Raw genomic sequence first — 27,487 nt, forward strand, 5'->3', positions numbered from 1 at the left:
AAGGTCTAGAGACCTACAAGACTGACTCCAACTAACAATTTGAGAACGGTGGAAAGGCTACCATAAATGCCCTTCCTGGATAGTGAAATCAACAACTAACTTATCCACCATCATGGAGCCCTCATCTAATACCTGTTGGAAACAGAAGCAAACACCATAACTAAACACTGAGTTGAACTAGAATCCAGATGCAGAGAGAGAGGACAGGACCTGGTTGCAGAAACACATAGAGACAGCTGACCCAAACAAGGAGGAGCTAATGGGTCCCCAGACTGATAGCTGGGAATCCAGCATGGGACTGACTCAGACACCCTGTATATGGGTCTCAACTAGAAGGACTGAGCAGTCTAAGGGACCTCAGACAGTGGAGCCAGGATGTATTCCTGGTGCACAAAAGGACCTTGTGGGTACATCCCCTATGGAGGGATACTCCCTTAACCTAGAGGCAGGAGAAAAGTCCTAGTCCCTACTTCAAATTACTTGACAGATTTACATGACCCCACCTGGATGGCATTGCCCTACATGTGAAATTGGGGTAGGGGGATGAGAGAGGAGGGTGGTCAGGGTGCATGTGAGGGGGGCGAGAGGGAAAGAGAGGGGGAGGGAGGGAGGGAGAGGGAACTGGGATAGACATGTAAAATAAAAAATAAAAAAATAAAAAACTCCAATAAAAAGTTTTATGCACACACACAAAAAAAGTTCCTATAATTAGTTCTTCAACATTTAATAGCAAAGAATGAATATGATAGTTATCACTTCATAAAGAAGACAACAGAGTTAGCTACAAGAAGCCAAGTCTCCAGATGACAGCAAGACAAAAGAAAAACTGTATCTAGCAAACGATGTTGATCCATCTATTATAGATTTAAAAAAAATCTTTGTGCACTGAAGATTCACAAGGACATCTACACCTTTGCCACCCTAATCCCTGAAATAAATTGTTAACACATTCTGAAATGGACTCCTGTAGTGTGGACATTGAATTCTGGAACAGACAAGAAAAAAACTTCTCTTCAAATGTAAGGTGAATAGTGATAGAGTGCCAGGTGAAAGTAACAGGATCTTATCAATAAGAAGGTAATCCTGTATGAGAAGCACATACATTGAAACTAGAATTAATCTTCCAATGCAGAGCTGAGTCCTTCACCCATAAACACTTCAAAGCATCAGAGTTCACAAGCAGCACAGTACATAATTAGTGAAAATGAAGTGAACCTGTGACAATCTTCCTGTCACACCTGTAAAGTATAGTGACCCCTGAAAGGTTGGGAAATTAATTGTGATCACTCAGGGATTACTCGGGGAAGCATCAGTAGTGGGCAGAAAAAGACGAGTAACTACAAGGAGTACAGAGAAGCCCACAAAGAGAAGAAAAATCTGCTCCATCAAGAGCCCTTTCTCCTTCCACACCAGGCCAATACAACCAAAATTATACTAGAAATAAATGAAATATGGGAGCTGAAGCTGCCCAAAGAGTTCTGTTGATCTGGAAACAGATTATGCCAAAGTGCCTAAGTTACAGGTCTAGATAAAAAGGCAATGCTAACCAAAGGAAAACTTAGCTAGAAAGGGTTAAAAGAACACTGATTGTTCAAAGGGAGGAAAGTATAGGATAACGAAAGCAGAGCCTAGCTCCTGCCATACTTGGATTCAACACAGTCCTAAGCAGAAACCAAAGTTCACCTTAGATGAGATCAAGTGTATTCAGGGTGGTGTGTCCTTTTCAAGGTTCACTTTAAACACCCTACTTCTGAATTGGTTAGCACACTATTCCAGTCTCTTCATATTGAGAGTTTAAAGGCATTTTTGCCTTATTAATTCCCATACTACAGTTTTTATTTTAAGGAAATATCTCTATCGGGAATGCTATTCCCTCTCCAAGCCTACTTGCTTTGAATTGCATTTTAGGTTTTATTTTTAAATCTTATTCATTTATCTATGCTGTACAACTGGTTTTTCAATATGCATGTGTGTGTACCTCATGCATGTTTGGTGCATTCAGAATCTAGAAGATAGCATAGGAGACCCTGTGACTGGGGTTACAGATGCCTTTGAGCCTTGTGAATGCTAGGAATCTAGCTGGGTCCTCTTGAAAAGCAAGAAGTGCCTTTAACAGCCGAGCCAATATTTCAACACCAGGATTTGAAGTGAAACTTGTTACTTTATACGTTTCCTTCTATTCTTTTCTTTTATCTGTTCCCCTTTGTGATTGTTTACCTGGATACTTGAGACAGAATCTCACTATGCAGCTCTGGATGTCCTCAAAGGTCTTGATAGACCCTGAATTCACAGAGATTTAATAACTGAAACTGTCTCCTAGGTGCTGTTATTCCAAGTGTGTGCAGTCTTGCCTATCTAACTTAATCTTTTTCTCTTTTTACTTTTAATAATTTTTTTTTTAGCCAGGCAGTGCTGGCACATGCCTTTAGTCCCCTCACTTTGGAGGCAGACACACATGATCTCTCTAAGTTGAAGACCAGCTTCATCTACAGAGTAGTTCCATGATAGCCAGGTCTACAGAATGAAACCCTGTCTCCAAAAACAAAAACGCAAAAAAAAAATTATGTACAAATATATATATATATATATATATATACATACATACATACATACATATATATATAGACAGTAGTCAGGCATGGTAGAACATGCCTTTTACCTTAGCACCTCAGGGGCAATGACAAGTGGATCTCTGAGTTTCAAGCCAGCTTGGACTGAAAAGAGAGTTCAAGGACAGCAAGGGCTACATGATCCAGCCATTTCTCAGGGTGTGTGTGTGTGTGTGTGTTTAGGATTACTATCCATTTCCATTGTCAGTGTTTGGAAATAAGCATTTCATATTTGTTTCTTGATCTTGGCTTGAGTTTTGTCTTTATTTAAAACACAACTGTTGCATAAATGTATTATGCTCTTTGGCACAGGCGATGTCTAAAGTTTTAGGTACACATAAATCATAATAAATCATATATTGACAAAAATGATTCCAAATGTTTGATGGTGGATTTTATTATTTTTATGCTTTATTTCAACTTGTACTAGAGTACTAAAATATAATTATATAGATAATATAAAAAATAAAATTTCATTGATAATTGACAAGGATAAAAAACTATTCATGGAAAAATTGCAGGGTTTGTTGTTTGTTTGTTTGTTTTTTATTTTCTTTTTCTAATCAAAGGCTGCTAAGAAAACTATTGCCATGAAGTGCTAAAAATGGACCTCTACCCCGTATCATTTACAAATGAACTTTTAAAGTGTTATAAGAATTATAAATATAAAATGCTGATAAAGGTGTGGGAATATATTTATTATTGAATTTGAAATGTTTTTCAGTTTGCAAATGGCCCTCTTGTGGACAGACTCCTCCTGGGTGCCCCCTAATTTCTTGGGGTCCATTCTTTCAATAGTCTGTTAGTTAAGGAGGGGAGCAGAAATGTCACATTAGTCCTGCAGGCTGACTAGTGACAGGAAAGCAGAGTCCTGGTTGGAAAGAGCTGGACCCAATGGAAAGGCTAAGAGAATATGGCTTCTATCTAAGATAAAATCGGCTCTGAACTTAATTGCAATGTTTAGAATTCTAAGGTTGTACTGTGAACCTCTGAGTCATATATCTAAAATCATTAAATGCATGATAAATTATCTCTACTGCCAACACTCATATGAAGAAACACTGAAATGTAATATTTTAAAAATGTGACGCAACAGTGTTGTCTTTATTTCAAGTTCATTAACAAGGAAATTATATTAGAATAAGAAAGAGAGAGAAAGAGATCTTACTTTCAGCTGTTCTCCAAGTACATTACACATTCAGGGTCACTGGAAATCAGGGATCGTTTCACAGGTTCACATCTTCCTTCTGGTTTTTGCACTTGGAACCCAGAGGCTGTGGCTATCCCCTGTATGTTTGCTTTTGTGGGTAGAAGTTACACTTTAACTAATTACTACTCTTTTTATATCTTCAGGAGCAGAGCAATCACCATTTGAAAGGCAACCCTGAATTTGGCCAAGGTATCTGTGAATTTAACCAAGATGTCTGTGAAGATGTCAGCAACCCTGCTTCTGCTACAGCTGAGTGGATTCTTTGGATCTGGGAGTTGTGGGAATGTGCTGGTGTGGCCAATGGAATACAGCCATTGGCTCAACTTAAAGACAATCCTAGATGAGCTTGTAAAGAAGGGTCATGAAGTGACTGCTCTGATACCCTCAGCTTCCCTTTCTTATGAGGTTGAGGACACATCCGCTATTAAATTTGAAACATACCCTACATCATATTCCATGGCTGATTTGGAGGAACTTTACATGGAATCACTGAAAAAATACATTTATGAGCTGCCAAAGCAATCATATTGGAGATACTTTTTAATGTATCAGGAGTTGGTTTGGGTAGATTCAGATTACTTTGAAAGTCTCTGCAAGGACGTCGTTTTCAACAAGGAACTCATGGCAAACCTACAAAATTCAAGCTTTGATGTCATCCTGGCAGATCCCTTCATACCCTGTGGTGACCTGCTGGCTGAGATTCTCCAGACACCACTTGTGTTCAGTCTTCGCTTCTTTCCTGGCTCTACATATGAAAAGTACAGTGGAGGACTGCCACTACCTCCTTCCTACGTGCCACCTGCTTTGTCAGAATTGAGTGATCGGATGACATTCATGGAGAGGGTGCAAAGTGTAATCTATGGGCTTTGTTTTGACTTTTGGTTCCAAACATTTAATGAGAAGAAGTGGAATCAGCTTTACAGTGAAGTGTTAGGTAAGTTCCTGTTCAGTCGGGATTGTTGCCTTCTCAATTTGCTGTGACATGGAAGGTGAATTTGAAAGAACAGGATTAGTGGCACAAGGATTTATCTCTCCTAAGTAAAATTGTGAAAAGTCTGTGAAATTGTCTGCCACATAAGAGCATTGCAGAAGAGCTTATGTCCCAAGGTCAACTGCAAAGCCGTGACTATGACTTGCACAGGACACTTCAGAAAGGCACACCACCACAAAACAAAGCTTTGATAATTTTTCTAAGAAATAATATATCCATAAATCTTTATACCTCATGTTTTAAAACAGTAGTTTTACCTGTGTGGTAGTTATCATCATCATCTTCATAATCACCATCATCATCTTTATATTGCTGTTACTACTAATATTATCATGAGTATATACATGTATACTTGTGTTGTGCGTGAGCAGCTGTGTTCTGTGTCACATATATGGAAGTCAAATTTGTGGAATTTTTACTTCTACATTTTTTTGTATTGTCAAGCCCCATTTAGGTGTTCAGGATTCATGGGGACTGAACCCAAGCCATTAATCTTTCATGGCAAACACTTTTACTATCTAATCTATTTCACTAGCCTCTAAAATAGTAGCTGTTGTTCTTTTGATGCAACCAATGCCTATAAAACACAAACACGAGACTCAGCGTCCATGTGGAGTTTATTGAGAGAGGGGAGAGAAAGAGGGGGTAGCTGGTGGCCAACCGAAAGCAGGAGAGAGAGAGGGAAGAGAGAGAGAGCAAAGAGAGAGCAGAGAGAGACCAGAGGGAAAACAGAGAGAGCAGAGAGAGCGAAGCAGTTGGCGCGCTTGCTTTAAAAGAGGCTTGGGCATACGTAACTGAGTCCTCTGGCCGCCAGGTAAAGCTGACCTAGCGATGACAAGGCCATGAGCGTCCCGCCCATCATCAGGGCAGGGGTCAGCTGGCTGCTAGTTCCTAACAGTAGCTTTAAACAAATTCAATATTTTCATGATTTGCACATACAGACTGAGGATAAATAAGTATTTGTAGCATAGCTATCAAAACAACATTGAGATTTCCCTTTATATACATTATTTTTCTCATTTATAATTTGAAATAATTTCTCATGCCACCTACTAAATTTCTACACAACTATAAATGCACTCTCTGTGTACCAAGCACAGAAAATATATGAATTCAGGATTTTAGAGAATCTATATTTATTTATTAGGAGGGTTGAAAATGTATTTAAAATGTGTAACATTGAAGGGTAGATATTGATTACTAGTTAGTGTTTTAAAATATGCCTAATGACCAAACATCTCTCTTTCCATATTTTATAACTTCTTATTCTTATTATCAGCAAACAATACACAGACCTAATTATTATACTGTCAATCATGAATCAAGAGCAGTTTGAGGACAAGGAGCCAGACATAATTGAAAATTCACTTTAAGCTTAGCCAGGGCTATCTAGTGAGACCCTGTCTCAAAATGAAGTGCTGAAGCAGTGCACAGTCCCCCAAAAGTTCACAGTGGGCACGGCAGCACACACCTGTAATCCCAGCAGTTGAGATGTAGAGGAAGAGGATGTGGAGTTCAGTGTCAACTTTGGCTACATAGTGACATGGGGACCACCCTGGGCTTTATCACTAGGTTGCAGAAACACATAGAGACAGCTGATCTGAACAAGGAGGAGTTAACAGGCCCCCAGACTGAAAGCTTGGAATCCAGCATGGGACTGACTCAGGCCCCCCCTCAGTTAGAAGGACTGAGCAGTCTAAGGGACCTCAGACAGTGGAACCAGGATGTATTCCTGGTGCACAAAAGAACCTTGCAGACACATTCCCCATTTCCCATGGAGGGATACTGCCTTAACCTAGAGACAGGAGAGGAGTCCTAGTCCCTACTTCAAATAACTTGACAGATTTACATGACTCCACCTGGATGGCATTGCCCTATATTGGGGTGGGAGATGTGAGGGGGGCGTGGTCAGGTTGCATGTGAGGAGAGAGAGAGGGTAAGAGGGAGGGAGGGAGGGAGAGAGAACTGGGATCAACATGTAAAATAAAAATAAATAAATAAACAAACAAACAAACAAACAAAGAAAAGAAAATCTCAAAACAGCGGCTTTTCTGTGCCATAGAGCCTCCTCTGCTAGCTTCCTCCTCAAACCATTTTTCGCTCCAAGGAGCAGACCAGTTTTATCATGGAGACTTGCAGTACTAGCATCGTGATTAGTGATGACCTAGATTTACTTTGTATACTTAATCATTATGCTGAGGATTTGGAAAAGGTGTTTATTCCTCATGGACTGATTATGGACAGGACTGAAAGACTTGCTTGAGATGACATAAAAGAGATGGGAGGCTATCACATTGTGGCCCTCTGTGTGCTGAAGGGGGGAGCTATAAATTCTTTGCTGACCTGCTGGATTATATTAAAGCACTGAATAGGAATAGTGATTGATCTATTCCCATGACTGTAGATTTTATCAGGCTGAAGAGCTACTACAATGATCAGTCAACAGGGGACATAAAAGTTCTTGGTAGGAATGATCTCTCAACTTAAACTGGGAAGAATGTCTTGATTGTTGAAGATATAATTGACCCTGGCAAAACAGTGCAAACTTTGCCTTACTTGGTCAAGTGGTACAACCCCAAAATAGTTAAGGTTGCAAGCTTGCTGGTGAAAAGGACCTCATGAAGTGTTGGATATAGGCCAGACTTTGTTGGATATGCCCTTGACTATAATGAATATTTCAGGGATTTGAATCATGTTTGTGTCATTAGTAAAACTGGAAAAGCCAAATACAAAGCCTAAGATGAGAGTTCAAGCTGAATGTGCAAACATTATATTGTTGCCCGTAAGATTAGCAAGCATTCTAGTACTGCAGCCATCTGCATCTTAGCATAGCTTTTTGCATGAACCTTTTAAAAATTTTTTTTAACTTTTTAAAATTTATTTTATATAACAAAGTCCATTTAAATTAAAACAAACATTTATAGACAATATTTGGGAATTTGGGCACTGTTCTTTCCAAACTACTTCCTGCTGGTAAGGGGCGCTGTCATGGGGGATTCAAAGAAGATTCAGAAATCCTGGCTGTAGTCTGTCAGGCTGCTTTGTCCAGCTGTTTTGAATGTAGGATCACCTCATACTCTGTTTCAGGCGGTCTGGCTTGAACAAACCACATTAGTCTGGAAGGAATCCACATCTTTTCATTTTCTGTGGAAACAAAAATAGAAATCCTTTCCCTAGTAACTTGTCCTTCAACTTAAATTTTGGAGTCAAAGCATTTTTTTTAATTTAATTCATTATTTTACATGTCGATCCCAGGTCCATCTCCCTCCCTCCCTCCCTCCCAACCTCCCTCCCTCCTTCCCTCCCTTTTACCCTCTCTGCCCTCTCACATGCACTCTAACCACCCTCCCCTCCCATCCCCCCACCCCAATGTCATATGTAGGGGAATGCCATCCAGTTGGGGTCATGTAGATCTGACAGGTCATGTGAAGTAGGGACTAGGGCTTCTCTCCTGTCTCTAGATTAAGGCAGTCATCCCTCCATGGGGGATGTGTTCGCAAAGTCATTTTGTGTTCCAGGGATACATCCTGGCTCCACTGTCTGAGGTCTCTTTGACTGCTCAGTCATTCTGGCTGAGAACCATATTCAGGGGGCCTGAGTCAGTCCCATGCTGGCTTCCCAGCTATCAGTCTAGTGGCCTGTTAGCTCCTCCTTATTCAGGTAAGCTGTCTCTATGTGTTTCTACTGCCTGGTCTTGTCCTCTCCCTCTGAATCTGAGTTCTACTTCGACTCAGTGTTTATGTATGGGTGTTTGCTCCTGTTTCCAACAGGAATTAGTTGATGGCTCCATGGATAAGTTAGTTGTTGATCTCACTCTCTGGGAAGGTCATTTATAGTAGCCTTTCCACTGAAGCTCAAATTGTTAGTTGTCAGCAATCTTGTAGTTCTCTAGACCTGTGTGTTCAATTTTATCTTCAAACCAATATTGGCTCCCTCTTTTATGTTCTCTCTCTCTCTCTCTCTCTCTCTCTCTCTCTCTCTGTGTGTGTGTGTGTGTGTGTGTGTGTGTGTGTGTGTGTGTGTGTGTGTGTGTGTGTCTTTCCTGTCTTCTATTCCTAACCAGGCTCAATCTTCCTGGTCGCACATGTTTTCCTTTCCTCCCCCTCGTTTTCTCCTATTTCTCTCTCCATTCGCTGCCCCCCACTTGCCCTTGTCCCTTCCCAGTTCTGTGAGGGACTTTATATGAATCTCTTAGAATACACCTTGTATCCTAGTTCCTCTAGTGGTGTGAATTATAGGCTGGTGATCTTTTGATCTAGGTCTAAAATCCATATATGAGTGAGTACATACTGTGTTCCTCTTTTTGTGACTGGGCTACCTCATTCAGGATGGTTTCTTCAAGTGCCATCCACTTGCCTGAGAATTTCAAGATACCATTGTTTTTTTCTGCAGAGTAGTATTCCATTGTGTAGATGTGCCACATCTTCATTAACCATTCTTCAATTGAGGGGCATCTAGGTTGCTTCCAGGTTCTTGCTATTACAAATAGTGCTGCTATGAACATAGTTGAATAGATGTCTTTGTTGCATGGATGTGAAACCTTTGGGTATATGCCTAAGAGGGGGATTGCCGGGTCCTGTGGTAAACTAATTCCCGTTTTCCAGAGGAAGTGCCATACTGATCTCCAAAATGGCTGTGTGAGTTTGCACTCCCACCAGCAGTGGAGGAGTGTTCCCCTTTCTCCATATCCCCTCCAACATGAGTCATCATTGGTGTTTCTAATTTTAGCCATTCTGGCAGGAGTAAGATGGTATCTCAAAGTTGTTTTGATTTGCATTTCCCTGATAGCTAAGGATGTGGAGCATTTTCTTAAGTGTCTTTCAGCCTTTTTGATTTCCTCCATTGAGAATTCTTTCTTCAGTTCTGTACCCCATTTTTAAATAGGGTTATTTGGTGTTTTGTTGACTAGTTTCTTGAGTTCTTTGTATATTTTGGAGATCAGCACTTTGTCAGATATAGGATTGGTGAAAATCTTTTCCCAGTCTGTGTGCTGCAGTTGGGTCTTGTCCACTGTGTCCTTTGCCTTACAGAAGCTTCTAAGTTTGAAGAGGTCCCATTTATTAATTGTTTCTCTCAGTGTCTGTACCCCTGGAGTTATGTTCAGGAAGTGGTCAAGGGTACATCCTACTTTCTCTTCTAAGAGGTTCAATGTGGCTGGATTGATGTTGAGGTCTTTGATCCATTTGGACTTGAGTTTTGTGCATGGCGACAGACATAGGTCTATCTGCAGTCTTTTACACACCCTCATCCAATTGTGCCAGCACCATTTGTTGAAAATGTTGTCCTCGCCCCATTGTATAATTTTAGCTGTTTTGTCGAAAATCAGGTGTTCATAGGTGTGTGGGTTAATATCAGGATTTTCAATTCAATTCCATTGGTCTACCTGTCTATTTTTATGCCAATACCAGGCTGTTTTCAGAACTGTAGCTCTGTAGTAGAGCTTAAAGTCAGGAATGGTGATGTTCTTTTATTGTATAGGGTTGTTTTGGCTATTCTGGGTCTTTTGTTTTTCCATATAAAGTTGATTATTATCCTTTCAAGGTCGGTGAAGAATTGTGGTGGGATTTTAATGGGGATTGCATTGAATCTGTAGATTGCTTTTGGCAAAATTGCCATTTTTACTATGTTTATCCTACCTATCCAAGAGCATGAGAGATCTTTCCATTTTCTGGTATCTTCTTTAATTTCTTTCTTTAGAGCCACAAAGTTCATATTATATAGGTCTTTTACTTGTTTGGTAAGCGTTACACCAAGATACTTTATGTTGCTTGTGGCTATTGTGAAGGGTGATGCTTCTCTGATTTCTTTCTCTGTCTCTTTGTCGTCTGAAAACAGTAGGGCTACTGATTTTTTTTTTAGTTTATCTTGTATCTTGCTAGTTTGCTGAAGGTGTTTATCAGTTGTAGGAGTTCCCTCGTAGAGCTTATTGGATCGCTTATGTAAACTATCATATCATCTGCAAATAGAGACAGTTTGACTTCTTCCGTTCCAATTCGGATCCCCTTGGTCTCCTTTTGTTGTCTTATAGCATTAGCTAGAACTTCTAGTACGATATTGAAGAGATATGGAGAGAGAGGGCAGCCTTGTCTTGTTCCTGATTTTAGAGTAATTGGCTTAAGTTTCTCTCCATTCAGTTTCATGTTGGCAGTTGGTTTGCTGTATATTGCTCTTATTATGTTTAGGTATGTTCCTGTTATCCCTGACCTCTCCAATACCTTTACCATGAAAGGGTGTTGAATTTTGTCGAAGGCTTTTTCCACATCTAGGGAGATAATCATATGGTTTTTCTTTTTCTGTTTGTTTATATGGTGGATCAAGTTGATAGATTTTCGTATGTTAAACCATCCTTGCATTCTAGGTATGAAGCCTACTTGGTAATGGTGGATGATTTCTCTGATGTATTCTTGAATTCGGTTTGCCAGTATTTTATTGAGTATTTTTGCATCAATGTTCATCAGGGATATTGGTCTATAGTTTTCTTTCTTAGTTGTGTCTTTGTGAGGCTTGGGTACCAAGGTGATTGTGGCCTCATAAAAAGAGTTTGGCAATGAACGTTCTGTTTCTATCTTGTGGAACAGTTTGAAGAGTAGTGGTATTAGTTCCTCCTTGGATGTCTGGTAGAATTCTGCATTTAATCCATCTGGCCCTAGAATTTTTTTGGTTGGAAGGCTTTCGATGACTGCTTCTATTTCATTGGGGGTTATAGGTCTATTTAAGTTGTTTGTCTGTTCTTGATTTAATTTTGGTAAGTGATAGTTATCCAGAAATTTGTCCATTTCCTTTGAATTTTCAATTTTTGTGGAATACAGATTTTCTAAGTATGACCTGAAAATTGTCTGGATTTCCTCTGTGTCTGTTGTTATGTTCCCCTTTTCGTTTCTGATTTTGTTAATTTGCATGTTCTCTTTTTGCTTTTTCATTAATTTGGATAAAGATTTGTCTATCTTGTTGATTTTCTCAAAAAACCAACTCTTCCTTGCATTGATTTTTTATATTGTTTTCCTGGTTTCTATTTTGTTGATTTCAGCCCTCAAGTTGATTATTTCCTGGCGTCTACTCCTGCGGGGTGAATTCGCTTCTCTCTGTTCTAAGGCTTTCAGTTGTGGTGTTAATTCTCTTATGTGACTATCCTGTTTTCTTCATATGGGCACTTAGTGCAATGAACTTCCCTCGTAGCACTGCTTTCAAGGTGTCCTATAAGTTTGGGTATGTTGTATCCTCATTCTTGTTGACTATTAGAAAGTCCTTAATTTCTTTCTTTATTTCTTCTTTGACCCAGGAGTGGTGCAATTGCACATTGTTCAGTTTCCATGAGTTTGCAGGTTTTCTGCTATTTGTGTTGTTGTTGAATTCCAATTTTAAAGCATGGTGGTCCGGTAAGATACAGGGGACTATTCCTATTCTCTTGTATCTATTGAGGTTTGTTATGTCACCTAGTATGTGGTCGATTTTAGAGAAGGTTCCATGTGGAGCAGAGAAGAAGGTATATTCTTTAGTCTTTGGATAGAATGCTCTATAGATGTCTGCTCATCCCAGTTGAGACATAACTTCTGTTAATTCTTTTGTTTCTTTGTTGGGTTTCTGATTTGTGGTCCTGTCTAGTGTTGAGAGTGGTGTATTGAAGTCTCCCACTATAAGTGTGTGAGGTTTTATATGAGCTTTGAGTTTTACTAGTGGTTCTTTTACGAATGTGGGTGACTTTGTATTAGGGGCATAGATGTTCAGAACTGATACTTTGTGTTGATGGATTTCTCCTGAGATGAATATGAAATGAAGGTCTTCATCTCTTTTGACTAATTTTGGTTTGAAGTCTAACTTGTTACATATTAGGATAGCTATGCCTGCTTGCTTCTTATTTCCATTTGATTGGAAAATCTTTTCCCAACCCTTTACCCTGAGATAATGTCTATCTTTGAAGCTTAGATGTGTTTCATGTATGCAGCAGAAGGATGGATTCTGTCTTCGTATCCATTCTGTTAGCCTGTGTCTTTTTATAGGTGAGTTAAGACCATTAATGTTGAGGGTGAGTAAGGACCATTGATTGTTGATGCTTGTTTGATTTAGGTTTGTTGTTGGCAGTGGTATTGTGAATATATTAGTACTGCTTTACCCTTGGTTTCTGGTGTAGTTGGATTATCTGTTGCCTACATTTTTGTGGGCGTAGTTACCTTCCTTGGGTTGGAGTTTTCCTTCCAATACTTTCTGTGGTGCTGGATTTGTAGATACGTATTGGGAAAATCTGGTTTTGTCATTAAATATCTTGTTTTCTCCATCTATAGTGATTGAGAGTTTTTCTGGATATAGTAGCCTAGGCTGGCATCCGTGTTCTCTTAATACTTTTAGAACATCTATCCAGGAACTTCTGGCCTTGAGGGTTTCCATGGAGAAGTCAGGTGTAATTTTGATCGGTCTGCCTTCATATGTTACCTGTCCTATTTCCTTCTCTGCTCTTAATATTCTTTCTTTATTCTGTATGCTAGATGTTTTGATTATTATATGTCGAGGGGTCTTTTTTCTTTGTTCCAGCCTATTTGGTGTTCGGTATGCTTCTTGTACTTTCATGGGCATGTCCTTCTTCAGATTTGGAAAGTTTTCCTCGATGATTTTGTTGAATATGTTTTCGGCACCTTTGAGGTGGACTTCCTCACCTTCTTCTATGCCTATTATTCTTAGGTTTGGCCTTTTCATGGTGTCCCACATTTCCTGGATGTTTTTGTTAAGGATTTGTTGGATTTATGATTTTCTTTGGTCGATGAATCTATTTCTTCTAGTTTATCTTCTGCGCCTGAGATTCTCTCTTCCATCTCTTGAATTCTGTTGGTTATGCTTGTGTCTGTAGTTGCCGATTTTTTGCCCAGTTTTTATATTTCCAGCCTTCCTTCGGTTTGTGTTGCCTTTATTTTCTCTATTTCAGTTTTCAAGTCTTGTACTGTTTCCTTCACCTGCTTAATTGTTTTTTCTTGGCTTTCTGTACTTTCCTTAAGGAATTTGTTCATTTCTTCTACTTTTTTGTTTATTTTTTCCTCCATTTCTTTAAGGGATTTTCTCACACCTTCTTCGAGGGCCTCTATCATTTTTATGATGGTAATTTTTAAGTCGTTCCCTTCTGCTTCCTCTGCTTTGTTGTAGTGTTCCATTCTAGTTGGTGTAGATTCCCTAGATTCTGGTGGTGTCATGCTTGTCTTTCTGTTGTTGTTTTCTTGCATTGCCTTCTTCCCATAGCTTCTTCCAGTAGGTGTTGGTGGGGTCTCCCCCTCTCTCTATGGTACTTCCCCGGTGGGCTTATGTGGGTCTGAGATTCAATATCTGTAGCTTTGTGTGGTCCAAGCTCTCTAGGAGGTTTCTCTGCAGACCCAGGGATGAGGTCAAGGATGAGGATCCAGTAGAAGATGCCAGCAGGTACTCACAGTGTTCCCACAGAGATAGGCGGGTCTCTGGGAGGGGCCCAAGACTCCAGCAGAGGACTGGAGGTGGGGTCAGGGACCAAGCAGGTGGAAATTACTGGTGGTTCCGCATGGATCGTCAGGTCTCCTTTGTTCAGAGTTGCTCCAAGAAGTCTCCGAAGTACGGTGGACTGTTGGCTCCACCCTCTGTCCCAGTGCTCAACCAGAGTGGCAGGACCGTGGGTAGGGTAGGGCACAGGGTAGGGGGGGTAGCACCTTTTAAAATTTTTATGTTTTTTTTTTTATTTTTAGAAATATCAGCTGCTGCATTCTTGAACTTTTTATTTGCACTATGAGCCTATAGGTTAACTATAGATTGTTACTTACCTTGTGAGCAAAATAAATCTCTTAAATTACCACTATTAAAAATGCTGAGATTTTATCTGTATGAAGCATTTAAAAAGGAGATATATTAGTTTTTTAACTGGTATTTTAATTTTTATATATTTAGGAAAGAAAGATGAGATTGAATATTGTCGATTACACCACCATGTATTTAGAGCAGTGTGAAGCACTAAGTTTTGTATCAGTGACCATCTAAGAAATTCTGTTCAGTGGAATAAACATGTTTCAGTAGGAGAAAAAAAAAACAGCACAAAATTCTCAGTTCCATTAGAGGAATATCAAGATTCCAGCAGCTAAACAGGGCAAACTAGATGGAGAGTTCCCTGACTATGACAAACAAGATTCTAATGACATTGATTGTATTTAAGGCATACATAGGTATTTAGTAATCATACATTTCCAAGATGTGTTACACTTGTGGTATTTTTCTCCCATGTCATTTTCACAGTGAATTTATATACTCTCGGCATAAGTATGAGAAACATATATTATTACCTTGTATCTAACATTATACACATAGATTAGAAAGGTAGGCAGACAGACAGATACATAAATACACAGATACATGATTTATATCGCAGTAACAAACTTGTAAACAACTCCGGCTTCATTATGACAAGTGCTTTCAGAAGACTGCCTGGCATATTCATGTTCACCTGATTTTTGTGTCACCTGTTGTACCTTCACTGTCCTGATTCCTCTTCAGGAAGACCCACGACACTCCTGGAGATGATGGGGAAGGCAGATGTATGGCTCATTCGAACTTACTGGGATTTGGAATTTCCTCACCCTATCTTACCAAATTTTGATTTTGTTGGAGGACTGCACTGCAGACCTGCCAAACCTCTTCCTAAGGTAAACAGTGCGCACATTGTTTGCTTCTGTTTTCCTTGCATTTCAGCAGGAATATTATATTTTATTCCTTCAAAATGTATGTCAAACTCAGAGAGCCACAAGAATGTAGAAAAGGAAAGCAGCCAGTAGAAACGCCTGTATCTATTCCATCACAAGAGTATGAATTTCATTTCGATTAATTAATTCAGCAAGATTCCATTTAAAAAAAACTTTTTCAAATATTTGAGTGTAAAAAGAACACACAAATACTAACTACATGCAGAGATTGGTCCAATTGCCCAATCCTATTCAAAGTGATTTAAGAGAAAATAGATGGAGTATGAGCAAAGAAAAACACATTTTCACAAATCAAAATGGCTCTATTTACTTTCTGTAGTAATGTTTCTTTTATGAATATGGGCACCTTTGTATTTGGGACATAGATGTTCAGAATTAAGACTTCATCTTGATGTTCTTTTTTCCCAAGATGAATATGAAGTGCCCTTCTTCCTTTCTTTTGATTAACTTCAGTTTGAAATCTAATTTATTAGATATAAAGTTAGCTACACCAGCTTGTTTCCTAGGTCCATTTCATTGAAAAAAAAATCTTTTCCTAATTATTTGCTCTGAGATAACATCTGTCTTTGAAGTTGAGGGGTGTCTATTTACTTTCTAGATCAATCACACAAGTGAAAATGCACTCATACATAACTATGCATAAACCCATACGTCTGCAGTAAAAGACACAGTAACATAAATTGTCAGCAAACAGTAAATGTCTTTCCAATGAATCTAACATCTGTTACAAAAAACACAAATTAAAAGAGTATGGACATTCTTAACAAAATTAGAAATAGATGTATGGTCCATGAATTCCACTCCTGAGAATGTATGTAAAAGAACTGAATGAAGGTCCTCTGTGGGATAATATTACAAGGATGATCATGGCAGCACTATTCCTGAAGGGAAGAGTGCATGGTGATTTGAATTAAGAATGGCCCCACAGGCTCATGTACTTGAATGTTGGGTTGCCAGTTTGTATCCTGTTTAGGAAGAATTAGGAGGAATGTCTTTGTTGGAGATAATGTGTCACAAGAGGTAGACTGTATGATTTCAAAAGCCCAAAACATTCCTGGTTTCATTCTCTCTGTCTGCAACTAATGCTTCAGGTTGAGTATTGCCTGCCTGCCTGCCTGCCTGCCTGCCTGCCTGCCTGCCTGCCTGCCTGCCTGCCTGCCTGCCTGCCTCCTGCCTGCCTCCTGCCATGGTGGTCCCCACCATTATGATCATAGACTCACCCTGTGAAACTTTATAAGCAAGCCCCCAATTAAATGCTTTCTTTTATAACTTGACTTAATCATGGTGACTCCTCACAATATTAAAACAGTAACTAAGAGTGGGGAAAGCAATCTAGATATCACTAGAATTGTTGATAAAAATTATATGCTCTGCAAATACAAAATAAAAATAAAACAATAACACTTAAAAACAGGGTATAGAGATGTAAGGTATGACCTTAATGACAATATGCTAAGTAAACTAGCCAAAGAACAAGAAAGAAATGAAAAAGAATGCCTTATGTAATCTACCTAAGTGGACAAGATAATACAGATGGTTGGGGGCCAAGGTACTGGAAAGAAAACTTTGAATTTACTATCACCAAATCTTGAATTTCAACATGAAAATGTTCCAAAAATTTTGTATGAATGTGAACACATGTAACACAGAACTATAAACTTCCAAGTGGCTACAACTGTACATCTTATGTGTGGAAGGGAATAGTTTTAAAGACCCACTCCTTTAACATTTCTAATGCTGCTCAGTTTCTTCCTGGGGATGGTGATGACAGTTTTGATGCAGGAGATTCGGTGCTGCTCTTTGTGATAGGTTTATATTTCATTAACAGGAAATAGAAGACTTCATCCAGTCTTCAGGAGACCATGGCATTGTGGTGTTTTCCCTGGGGTCCATGGTGGGTAACCTAACAGAAGAAAGGGCCAATGTGATTGCAGCAGGCCTCGCCCAGATTCCACAGAAGGTGAGATACAGAAGATGGTCACATGCTGTTCGGGTGTGACTGCAGAGACCACCTGTGTGACACTGAAGCTGTCCTGATGGCTCTAGCTCATCTCTGAAGTCAGCAGTGACACAAATACACAGGGAAGGTGCCAAATCGTGGGTGGTGATTTTGATTAATAACTTTGTTATTAACATTGTGTTTAGAAAGAAAAGCATTTAACGAGTGTTGTGCACTTGTTGTTAGGAAGGTGTTATATGCACAGGAATGTACCTTGTTACTTCCTCCATTTTATTACGGGGTATTTGAGGACTTTGCACACATTACAGTATAACTACACAGCATTTAAATTATTATAAGCTGTAAGTGCACTGGCCCTGTAACAATAAGGAAGCACTCCAAATTTGGCAGTTGTGGGACTGGAAAAGTGACTCATCCTTGAAGAGCATGTGTTGCTCACCCAGAGGACCTAAACTTACTTCTGAGACCCCATGTTTATCAACTCACAACTGTCTAAAACTGCATCTCCATGGGATCCATTGTCCTCAAACAGCCTGGCATAATTCCCACACACACGTTCCATACATATGTACAAACATACAGCAACTCTTGTAAGGGAAAACGTTTAATTGGAGCTGGATTACCATTTCAGAGATTAGTCCATTATCATCATAGGGAGTGCCATGCAGGTAGATATGGTTCTGCAGAAGGAACAGAGTTCCACATACTTATCCACAGCTAGCAGAAGGAGACTGTGTGCCACACTGGGTATAGCTTGAGCACATGAGACCTCAAAGCCTGCCCCACAGTGACATACTTCCCCTGGCAGGACCACCCTTCCAAGTAGTGCCATTCCCTATAGGCCCAGCACTGAAACACATGAGTCCATGGAGGCCATACCAATTTAAACCACCACACGTAGACATTAACATATGAAGAACACTTCCTTACACATAAATGAAAATAAATCCTTATTTTAAAAGTGGAATTTGTGATATTCTGGTTTATATTTTTATCATTTATTTTAAAACAATCTTTTCTCATTTTTTACATACCAATCCCAGTTCCCACTCCCTCCCCTCCTCCTGCTCCCCCCTGTAACGAGTACTGTTTTTTTGTCTGCCGCCGCCTGGTCTTGTCCTGCAGCCAAGCCAGCCCCAAATAACACACAGAGACTCTGTATTTGATATTATACTGTTGGCCAGGTGCTAGTTTCTAATCGGCTAGCTCTGTCTTAATTATTAACCCATTTCTGCTGATCTATGTATTTCTCTTACCAGGGAGCCGGCAGCATACTGTTTTCTTTAAATATTTTTTTAAATATATGGTTTGCATAATAGTATAGTATTCCTTTGTAATCTTGGCCAAATGTGACCACTTACATATTAAAATGGGCATATACATGGCCATGTTTTACTTGCTATTTAAAGCAATAGGTAGGATGGACTTACCAACCCCAATCCCACCTGGGGGACTGAGCCTTTTAATGCTGAAATAGGAGGTAACACAGAGACTTCCTCTTTAAGTGACCATGTCCTTAGACAGCGTTGTGCGAAGCGATGATAAGTGAACTAAATCAAACATCATTGACAAAGATTTATAATGAATTTGGGAGGTAAAAACTGCTATAAATAGATAATGTAAAGAATTAAGATATATATTACTAATATTTAGTGAATGTTGAACTGGAATTATAATTATACATTTTTTATCCTTTAATGGGAATTGGCATTTGGCCTGAATGTATGATTCTGTGAAAAGGGTCAGACCCCCTGGAACAGGAATTACAGGCAGACAGTCATGAGCTGCCATGTGGGTGCTAGGAATTGAACCTGGGTCCTCTGAAAGAGTAGTCAGGGCTCTTAACCACTGAGCAATCTCTCCAGGCCTGACACACTTCTTAACTCCTGCTGACATCACTGGACCTGATGTTGCCTAAGTTCTGTGAGTAATTGTGAAGCTGGCATGCTGAAACTTAGATGAGCATGAGAACAAGCGCAGGAGAGTGGAGAGCACTTGCATCTTGCTATAGCATTCTTCATGGTTTCCACCATCCATCCATACTGCCTGGCTCTTAGAGACTGCGTATTTATCTCCATTGTTTCTTAATCTATCCAGAATTCTAGCAGGAGTAACTTGACATTTGACCAAAGGAATAAGAGGCCAGCTTCATCTTAACAGGTTCTTTGGAGATTTGAAGGCAAGAAGCCAGATACCTTGGGCTCCAACACTCGGCTGTACAAATGGATCCCCCAGAATGACCTTCTGGGTAAGCATCAGGAGAACCTGAGACATGAGGAGGATGACTGTCAACACTAATGCATTTATGGCAACTGTGATCTAGTCCTGGATAAAATGAATGAAGAACTGATAAGAATATGCTGTTCAGGACAGTAGAGATGGGAGAATCTGTATCTCTGCTGTAATTATTTTCCAGATACATTTAAGCCACTTGTTCATGTTCTTGTTCACCCTTATATCTACATTTCCCCAAGGGTAGACAATTTCAGATGCCATTGAAAATGAGAATCTCACATTGATGACTCTTCATTTACTATCCTCTGCAAAACACATCATAAGGCAGTCCTATATTTGATGAAGTATTGCTTGTCCTAAGTCTCATTCCATCCATATGAGCAACCATCTCCCTACTACGTGGAGGCAACCTATCACAAGCAGTGGCTTCACTTTCTTTGGGAGAACACACTCTGCTGAATCACTGCCTGGGCTTGCACACACTGTTTGCTCCACTATGGAGGAGCTCTTCCCTTTTGTCCATTTCAGAAAATCACTCTACTTCCACACCCCACCTCCCCTATGTGGCCTTCAATAGTCCTCACAGACTTACAGGTATTCTTCCTCTGAGACAATAGAAGGATTCAGTGCACTGCCATGCTTATGATAATATTGTCAGACAATATCTGCCCTTTCTGAGCCTTTTCCCCTGACTCTCATTTTCTTTCTCAGACTTATGATTAACAGTGGCCCTTAATTTCTCCCCTTGCTAGGTCATCCTAAAACCAGAGCGTTTATAACTCATGGTGGCACCAATGGCATCTACGAGGCCATCTACCATGGGGTCCCAGTGGTTGGCATCCCTTTGTTTGGAGACCAATTTGATAACATTGTTCACATGAAGACTAAAGGAGCGGGCGTTAGACTGGACTTTCTCACAATGTCCAGTGCAGATTTGCTCAGTGCAGTGAAGACAGTCACCACTGACCCTTCGTGAGTACAGTAATTTTATTCAAGTTGTTAGTAATCCAGATAGGTTCAGTCCAAGATAGATGTAGTTTGAAAACATCAACAATAATATGAAATGTATTTAACCACTGTGGAATGAGCTTTTGCTGTCAATCAAGACTACAAGCTATCCCTGTGGACTTACTGGAAAGAAGTTAGTTTAGGATAATTTGATGGTGGAAAACATTTTCTCTTCCTAAATGATAGGATACAATTTGCACAAATAGGCTCAAGATAACAAACAGGATAATGAACATAAAACTATAAAATATTAGAATTTAATCACTTAAATTTCTGAAACTCTTATTCTTTCTTTAAATAATTCTCACTTAATGCCCAAAGTAGAAGAATTAGGCAAATATATGCATATGAATATAGATGTAAATGTATAATACCTAATGACCAAATATGAACACCTTTATTTCCATATCCTTGTGTATTTCTGATTTCATGCTCAAAATCCCCTCTTCTTTACTTAATCTGACCTGTCACTTGTAATTCACAGTCATTGATCACTATAGAGCATTTTCCTGTTACCAGTGGCAGGCTGTTTATGTTAGCTGACCTCTCTCTAACCTCACTCACACTCTGCATCACAGACCTCCAGTTCCCACAAATCTACACTCTAGCTCTATTAAGTCAGCTCTGGTAGTTTTTTCACAATGGTGAGACTGTAACGAGTATGGTTTTTCCTCCTGCCGCTGCCTAGTCTTTTCCCGCTCCAGCACCAGCCCCAAATAATGCACAGAGACTCTGTATTTGATACAATGCTATTGGCCAGGTGCTAGTTTCTTATCGGCTAGCTCTGTCTTAATTATTAACCCATTTCTATGTATTTCCACGTGGTCTTACCGAGAGCAGAGGAACAGCGGTTCTGTTCTCTCCAGGCTCTCCATGTTGACTCCTCCTTACTACTTCCTATTTCCTCCTTGTCTCCTAGTCCCTCCTATCTTCCTTTCCTATTGGCCAATGGTGCTTTATTATTAACCAGTATGAGAAACATATACAGAATGACATCTCCCATCAGTGAGAACTTGCAGTGTTTTTCTTTAGGGCAGTAATTCTCAACCAGTGGGTTTAAGGAACTAAGACACTTACTTCTCAGTAGCAAAATTCAGTTATGAAGTAGCAGAAAAAAATAATTTTATCATTGGGCATTACTAAGACCAGCAAAACTGTGTGATTTGTGGTTATGTCCCACAAATTGAGAAACAGTACTGTAGGGTCTAGTTTATATGGCTTAGTATGATAGCCTCTAATTTAATCCTGGACCTTGAAAAAACAAGATTTCCTTATTTATAGTGGCTGCTAATAGTCAACTGTTTTTCATACCACAAATCCTTTGGGCACCTCAGTCAATTCCACTTCTTAACTAAAAAAGCCATGGACATTAAGCTATTGTTTTGATACGGTGTTTACTATTTCATTAAATAGATTTCTAATGGTAGGAAAACTGAAACCTAGGGTAATTCCTGGGGAAATCCATGTTCTTTCTGTGCTGAATTACACTCCAGCATCTACTTATGGTAGTAATGCCTCCACACCCTGCTATCACTGATCGGTCACTCATTTCTGACATCAGTTCCCAGAAATTACTGTGTAAAAGCAAACAATTGACTCCCACAAGTTTTCCTCCAACCTACATAAATGCTGTACAGTACATGGCCCTCTTTATCACCACACACAGCCACAATTACAGTAGTTTAAAAAACAAAAAAAGTTGACAAATTTCTCTTCCTTTACATCCTTGTTAATTCTGTCCTTCTGTCTCTGTGGGTAGAACTAGGGGTTGAATTCAGGCCCTCAAGCATTCTACACAAACTATCAGTGAACTACATCCCAGCCCTTAAGTCTCTGGTACAAAGTATGTCCCTGTTGCACCACTTGCCATTTTTTTAATTACTGTTTCTTTAGTTATAAAACTGTTGGCCTGTTACAAGCAGTTGTTATTGGCTAGATCTGTCTTGAATATTAACCCATTATCACTAATATATGTATTTCTACATGATCTTCTTTTACCGAGAATGCCAGTCTTGCTTCCTCTCTTTCCGAGATCACATCATGACTCTACTATGTTTCCCAGAATCCTCCACCTCTCCTAGTCCCAATTATCTTACTTTCCTATAGGCCAACAGTGCTTTATGCATTAACCAATAAGAGAAACATATTTATAGAATGGCATCCCCCATCATCTCCTCTTTTCTGTCTTAATAAAAAGAAGGGTTTTAACTTTAACATAGTAAAATATATAACAAAATAATTCAAATACGAACTATAGTTAACAATATTCAGTCCATTAACATTTAGCAAGATTTAAAGAAAATATACCATCATCTATCCTATCTTTGTGAGTCTAAAGTCCTATATGTAACTTATCTTTAATCCTAACTACGGAAAACTATAACCATAATTATCTGTCTTCAACTCTATCAAAGACCACATAAGGATAATATATAAACTCTAGAATTGACAGAGACAACGTCTCCCTGGTCTGACATTCCCAAGTTTTTCTGTAATGTTTCATCTTCAGCTTATAGACCATAATGTGCCTGGCAGGTTCCTCATAAAAGCAGGAAACTTTAAACTGCCCACCTGTATGGGCAGTTTTTCAATGGTTTTTCTCCATGTCCTGCAGAATGTCTGGCAGACTCTTCCATGAAGCAGGAACCCTGTAGCAATGTCCATCTTGTTTCAGCAGTCACTCTTCTGTGAGACCTGCATGTCTAGTTTATATAGCATAAAGTCAAACAGTCTAAGCAAGAGCAGTATCTTGCCCAAATAGCTAGTCTTGCCATATTGGAAGCAAAACCATAATGAGTTTCTTCGATTTCCATCTTCCTTTCTGATGCAGGTGGTGATGCCAGGAGCAGTTATGTCTCACTGCCAAGAAAAACCCAAAAGCATTTTAAATGCCATATTCTGCAGGTCTTTGAAAGGTTTGAAGAATGCCTGTCCAATTGAAATATAACTCTGTATATCTAGAAAACCTAACCAACCTAACAATAAGCTTTGACTATCATAGGTAACTATCTACAATCTGAACTTAATTATAGATTACATTTTTAAGTGAGCTATATAATAAACACAATACCTAAATAAGAAGAGAAATATACATATCACAAAATTGACCTTAAATTTGTATCAGTAAATGAAAATCTGTTCCAAAACAAAGTATTCATTTCTATACCATAATACCGTTTTTACCTTTAAAAAAGATTGATTGTGATCATTAACCATTTATAGCCAACCCCATTTAAATGAAGACCAACATTTATAGACGATATTTTGGCATTATTCTTTCCAAAATGCGTCCTGCTGGTTGAGGACACTGTAATACCATGGGAATCCCAAGAAAACACAGAAATCCTAGCTGCACTAGTCTGCAAGACTGCTTTGTCCCAGATGTTTTGAATGCTGAATCACCTGTGACAATGGGTCTTACTTGGTCAAACCATGTTAGTCTGGAAAAAATCCACAGCTTTTCATTTTTGAGAACGCTAGACTTGCATCCTCTCGTCCCAAAATTACATAGTGACCCTCCTAATACTGTTCTGAGTTTTGAAAGTAGTGTGACACAATTTTCTCCCCAAGAGCATCAGTGTGATCATTGTCAAACTGTATCAACTATCCCACTGCAGTGCTAGAAACAGTTTAGTAACATTAGCTCTGCTGCAAAGATTTCCTTCCCCAAATGTTTCCCATTTCAGTTTTGGAAAGAATTTCTCAGAAGCTGCCAATTTACAGGCAAACCTTCAAACATGTCCCAGTGAAAACACCACACTGTACCTAGTGCTTCTTTATGGCATTTGTTGAGTCTTGTGATGATTTCCCAGAACTTTCTTAGGCCTCAATCACTTCAGTAAATTAATTGGTTTTTGATGTCCATGTCTTTAGCTATAAGGAAAATGCCATGCGGCTGTCAAGAATTCACCATGATCAGCCAGTGAAGCCCCTGGACAGAGCCATCTTCTGGGTTGAGTATGTCATGCGCAACAAAGGGGCCAAGCACCTCCGTGTTGCAGCACATGACCTCACCTGGTTCCAGTACCACTCTCTGGATGTGCTTGGATTCCTGCTTGCCTGTGTGGTGACTGTGATCTTCCTAGTCACGAAGTGCTGTCTCTTTTGTTGCCAGAAGTTTGCTAAAGCTGGAAAGAAGAAAAGGGAGTAACTGAAGTGGGGAGGACAGACACACCTCCTCCAGTGTGCTACAGCAAGGAGGCTCCCCGAGTTTTATCTCAACTGAAAGGACATTATCACTTTTATTTCAGCCTTTTGAGCTGTCAAAGTTTCCTTTTCCTCTCATTTATAAAGTAGACGTGTAAGACAACACTATACATTATAAAAGTCCTAAAATCACTTACCTCACATTATATTCCAAATCTCAAATATCCCCCTCAGACTCACGATTTGTTTTCTTGATTTTCTTTGGTTTATTTGTTCAGTGAAATGTTAAATTCCTCCCCCATCACCCCATCTGTACTTCCTACTGGATATCACCCAATATGTCCCATTTCCAACTTCCCATCCTCTCTTATTTTTAACAACCCAGTAAGTACAATTAGTACATTCATGGATGGACATTGATGAATCAGGTGCAATTTACCATTGCCCCCCTCAGCCCCCATAATAGTGATCCATCCTCTCCTGGAATCTAAGACTTCCAGTTGCTCTTTATTTATTGGTAGAGTATCAGGAACTCCTCCCCATTTTTTATAGACTCTTACACAAGTCTTGTGCAGCTGACAGAACCTTTGAGTTATGAATGCAATGGACATGCATGTTCAGAAAGAAGTGTTCCATAGTCCTTGTCCTCCTTGTTGGGCTCTTGCTTCTTTCCCCATTCTCTTCTAGTATTCCCTGAGCCTTTCATGAGCCTAATCACCCTCACCCTTTGAGCAGTTGGAAATCTCTGCATTGATTTCCCACTACAACAAATGCTTCCCTGACAAAAGCTGAGGACAATCCAGATCTAAGCCTCTTAACATAAACATTCACAAGGCAATTTGCCAACATGACCATTTAGCAATATAGTGTGTTCAAAACTAGGAGAGTCTTGACCTTTAACCAGGATTATAGTGTCACATTGCTCCAGGAAGTGTGGGGCTCAAATCCAATTGGAAAATATTTAGTTATCCAAATAGTTTGCTTCACTTACTTACTAACTTGACAAATTGTAGAGTCATCTGTGAGGAAGGTTTGACCTACTTTTAAGTCTGTGGGAATGTATTTTGACTCTTGATTGATGTAGGAGGGCTCAACCTGTGGTCCCTAAGTATGGTTCTGTCCACAGCATTCTCCCTGACTGATACAGAAGGGACTACCCTGGGGTCCTGTCCACAGCATGTTGAGCCCTTCTGTATCAAGATGGCCTTGCATTCAATAAGAAAGGAGGTCCTGAGTTGAATAAGAAATGTAGTTAAGTATATTAAGGATGAATCTGGGAGTTACACAACTCCAACTTTATCTTTATTATTTAAATTAGAAAAAAATCTTATTTTACATCCTCCTATGCCTCCAATGCCTCCCACTGACTCCTCCCATCCCATTACTCATCTACTCCCCAGGGAAAGTGAGGCCTTCCATGGGGGATCATTAAAGTATGTCACATCATTTATACCCCATGTGTTTAGGCTGAGAGAGTATCTTAACATGAGCAAATGGGCTCCCAAAGTCCATTCATGCACTAGGAATAAATATTGCTTCCACTGCAAGATGTCATATCAGTTTCTGACCTGATTCAGCCATGTATGATCATACCACCATGTGATTTCATTTCTATTAAGTTTAGTAAATTTCAGGAATCCTAAACATCAGGAATTAAGCAGCAAATGGTACTCAGGTAATAGCATTGTGAAAGTTTATATCACTCATTAGCACTTTCAGTGACAGCTTACACCCACCCTATGTTAGGTTCATCCTGGACAGACACCATATTTTCACATATACCCACTTCAGAGAACAATGTCATAGTCAGTGAATGATTTTTGAATGAATCTAAGAATCTACTTCTATAATCCTGGCATATACTATAAGTATCTCATGGGTAGGATTAAATTCTAAGTATAAAACAAGACTAATCTGATGTCATAGCTGATTCAGATATAACTTGCTAGTTGTATTCTAGCAATGGGAAGAATCCGTCAAGGCATAGTATAATTTCTATGTGCAGGTGACATGCTTTTTATTAAGGAAAAAAGGTATTCTATCTTTTGACCCTGACCACAAGACAAAGGCTACCTTTATGATGTAAAAGAGTTCCTATAATTAGTTCTTCAAGTTTTAATAGCACAGTGAAAATAATATCACAAGCTACAAGAAGCCAAGTCTCCAGATGAGAGCAAGGCAAAAGAAGAACTGTGTCTACTAAAGAATGGATCTCCACAAGGAGGAGAGAGGAAGTAATAAGGAGGAGTCAAGATAGAAGATGGAGAGAGCAGAACGCCGGCCTATCTCTCCAGTAAGATAAGACCACATGGAAGTACTTAGATTAATAGAAATGGATTAGTAATTAAGACAGAGTTAGCCAATAAGAAACTAGTAACTAGCCAACAGAATTATATCAAAAAAAGAATGGGTCTCCATATATTATAGATAAAATGCTTTGTGCACCGCAAGATTCACAAAAGCATCTACCCCATTGCCACCCTAATCCCTGCAACAAAATATTCACACATTCTGAAATAGACTCCTGTAGTTTGAGCATTGAATTCCAGATCAGGCAAGAGAACTTTTCTCTTCAAATGTAAGTTGAATAGTGCTAGAGTACCAGGAGAAAATAGTAACAAGATTTTA

At 39.4% G+C, this 27,487-nt stretch overlaps 1 protein-coding gene and 1 pseudogene across 1 annotated transcript; both read left to right on the forward strand.

Moving 5' to 3' along the window:
* The first annotated feature begins 4,029 nt into the window (after positions 1–4,029).
* LOC127232303 (UDP-glucuronosyltransferase 2B31) lies at positions 4,030–24,881 on the forward strand. The gene is made up of 6 exons (XM_051198341.1): positions 4,030–4,753; positions 15,305–15,453; positions 17,339–17,470; positions 19,631–19,718; positions 20,458–20,677; positions 24,587–24,881. Exons 1-6 carry the CDS (start codon positions 4,030–4,032, stop codon positions 24,861–24,863), a joined length of 1,590 nt encoding a protein of 529 aa, XP_051054298.1. The 3' UTR covers positions 24,864–24,881.
* LOC127232301 (hypoxanthine-guanine phosphoribosyltransferase-like) lies at positions 6,936–7,549 on the forward strand (annotated as a pseudogene).
* Positions 24,882–27,487: the final 2,606 nt, after the last annotated feature.

This window comes from Phodopus roborovskii, unplaced genomic scaffold (genome assembly GCF_943737965.1).
Source record: "Phodopus roborovskii unplaced genomic scaffold, PHOROB, whole genome shotgun sequence".
NCBI classification, from domain to species: Eukaryota; Metazoa; Chordata; class Mammalia; order Rodentia; family Cricetidae; genus Phodopus; species Phodopus roborovskii.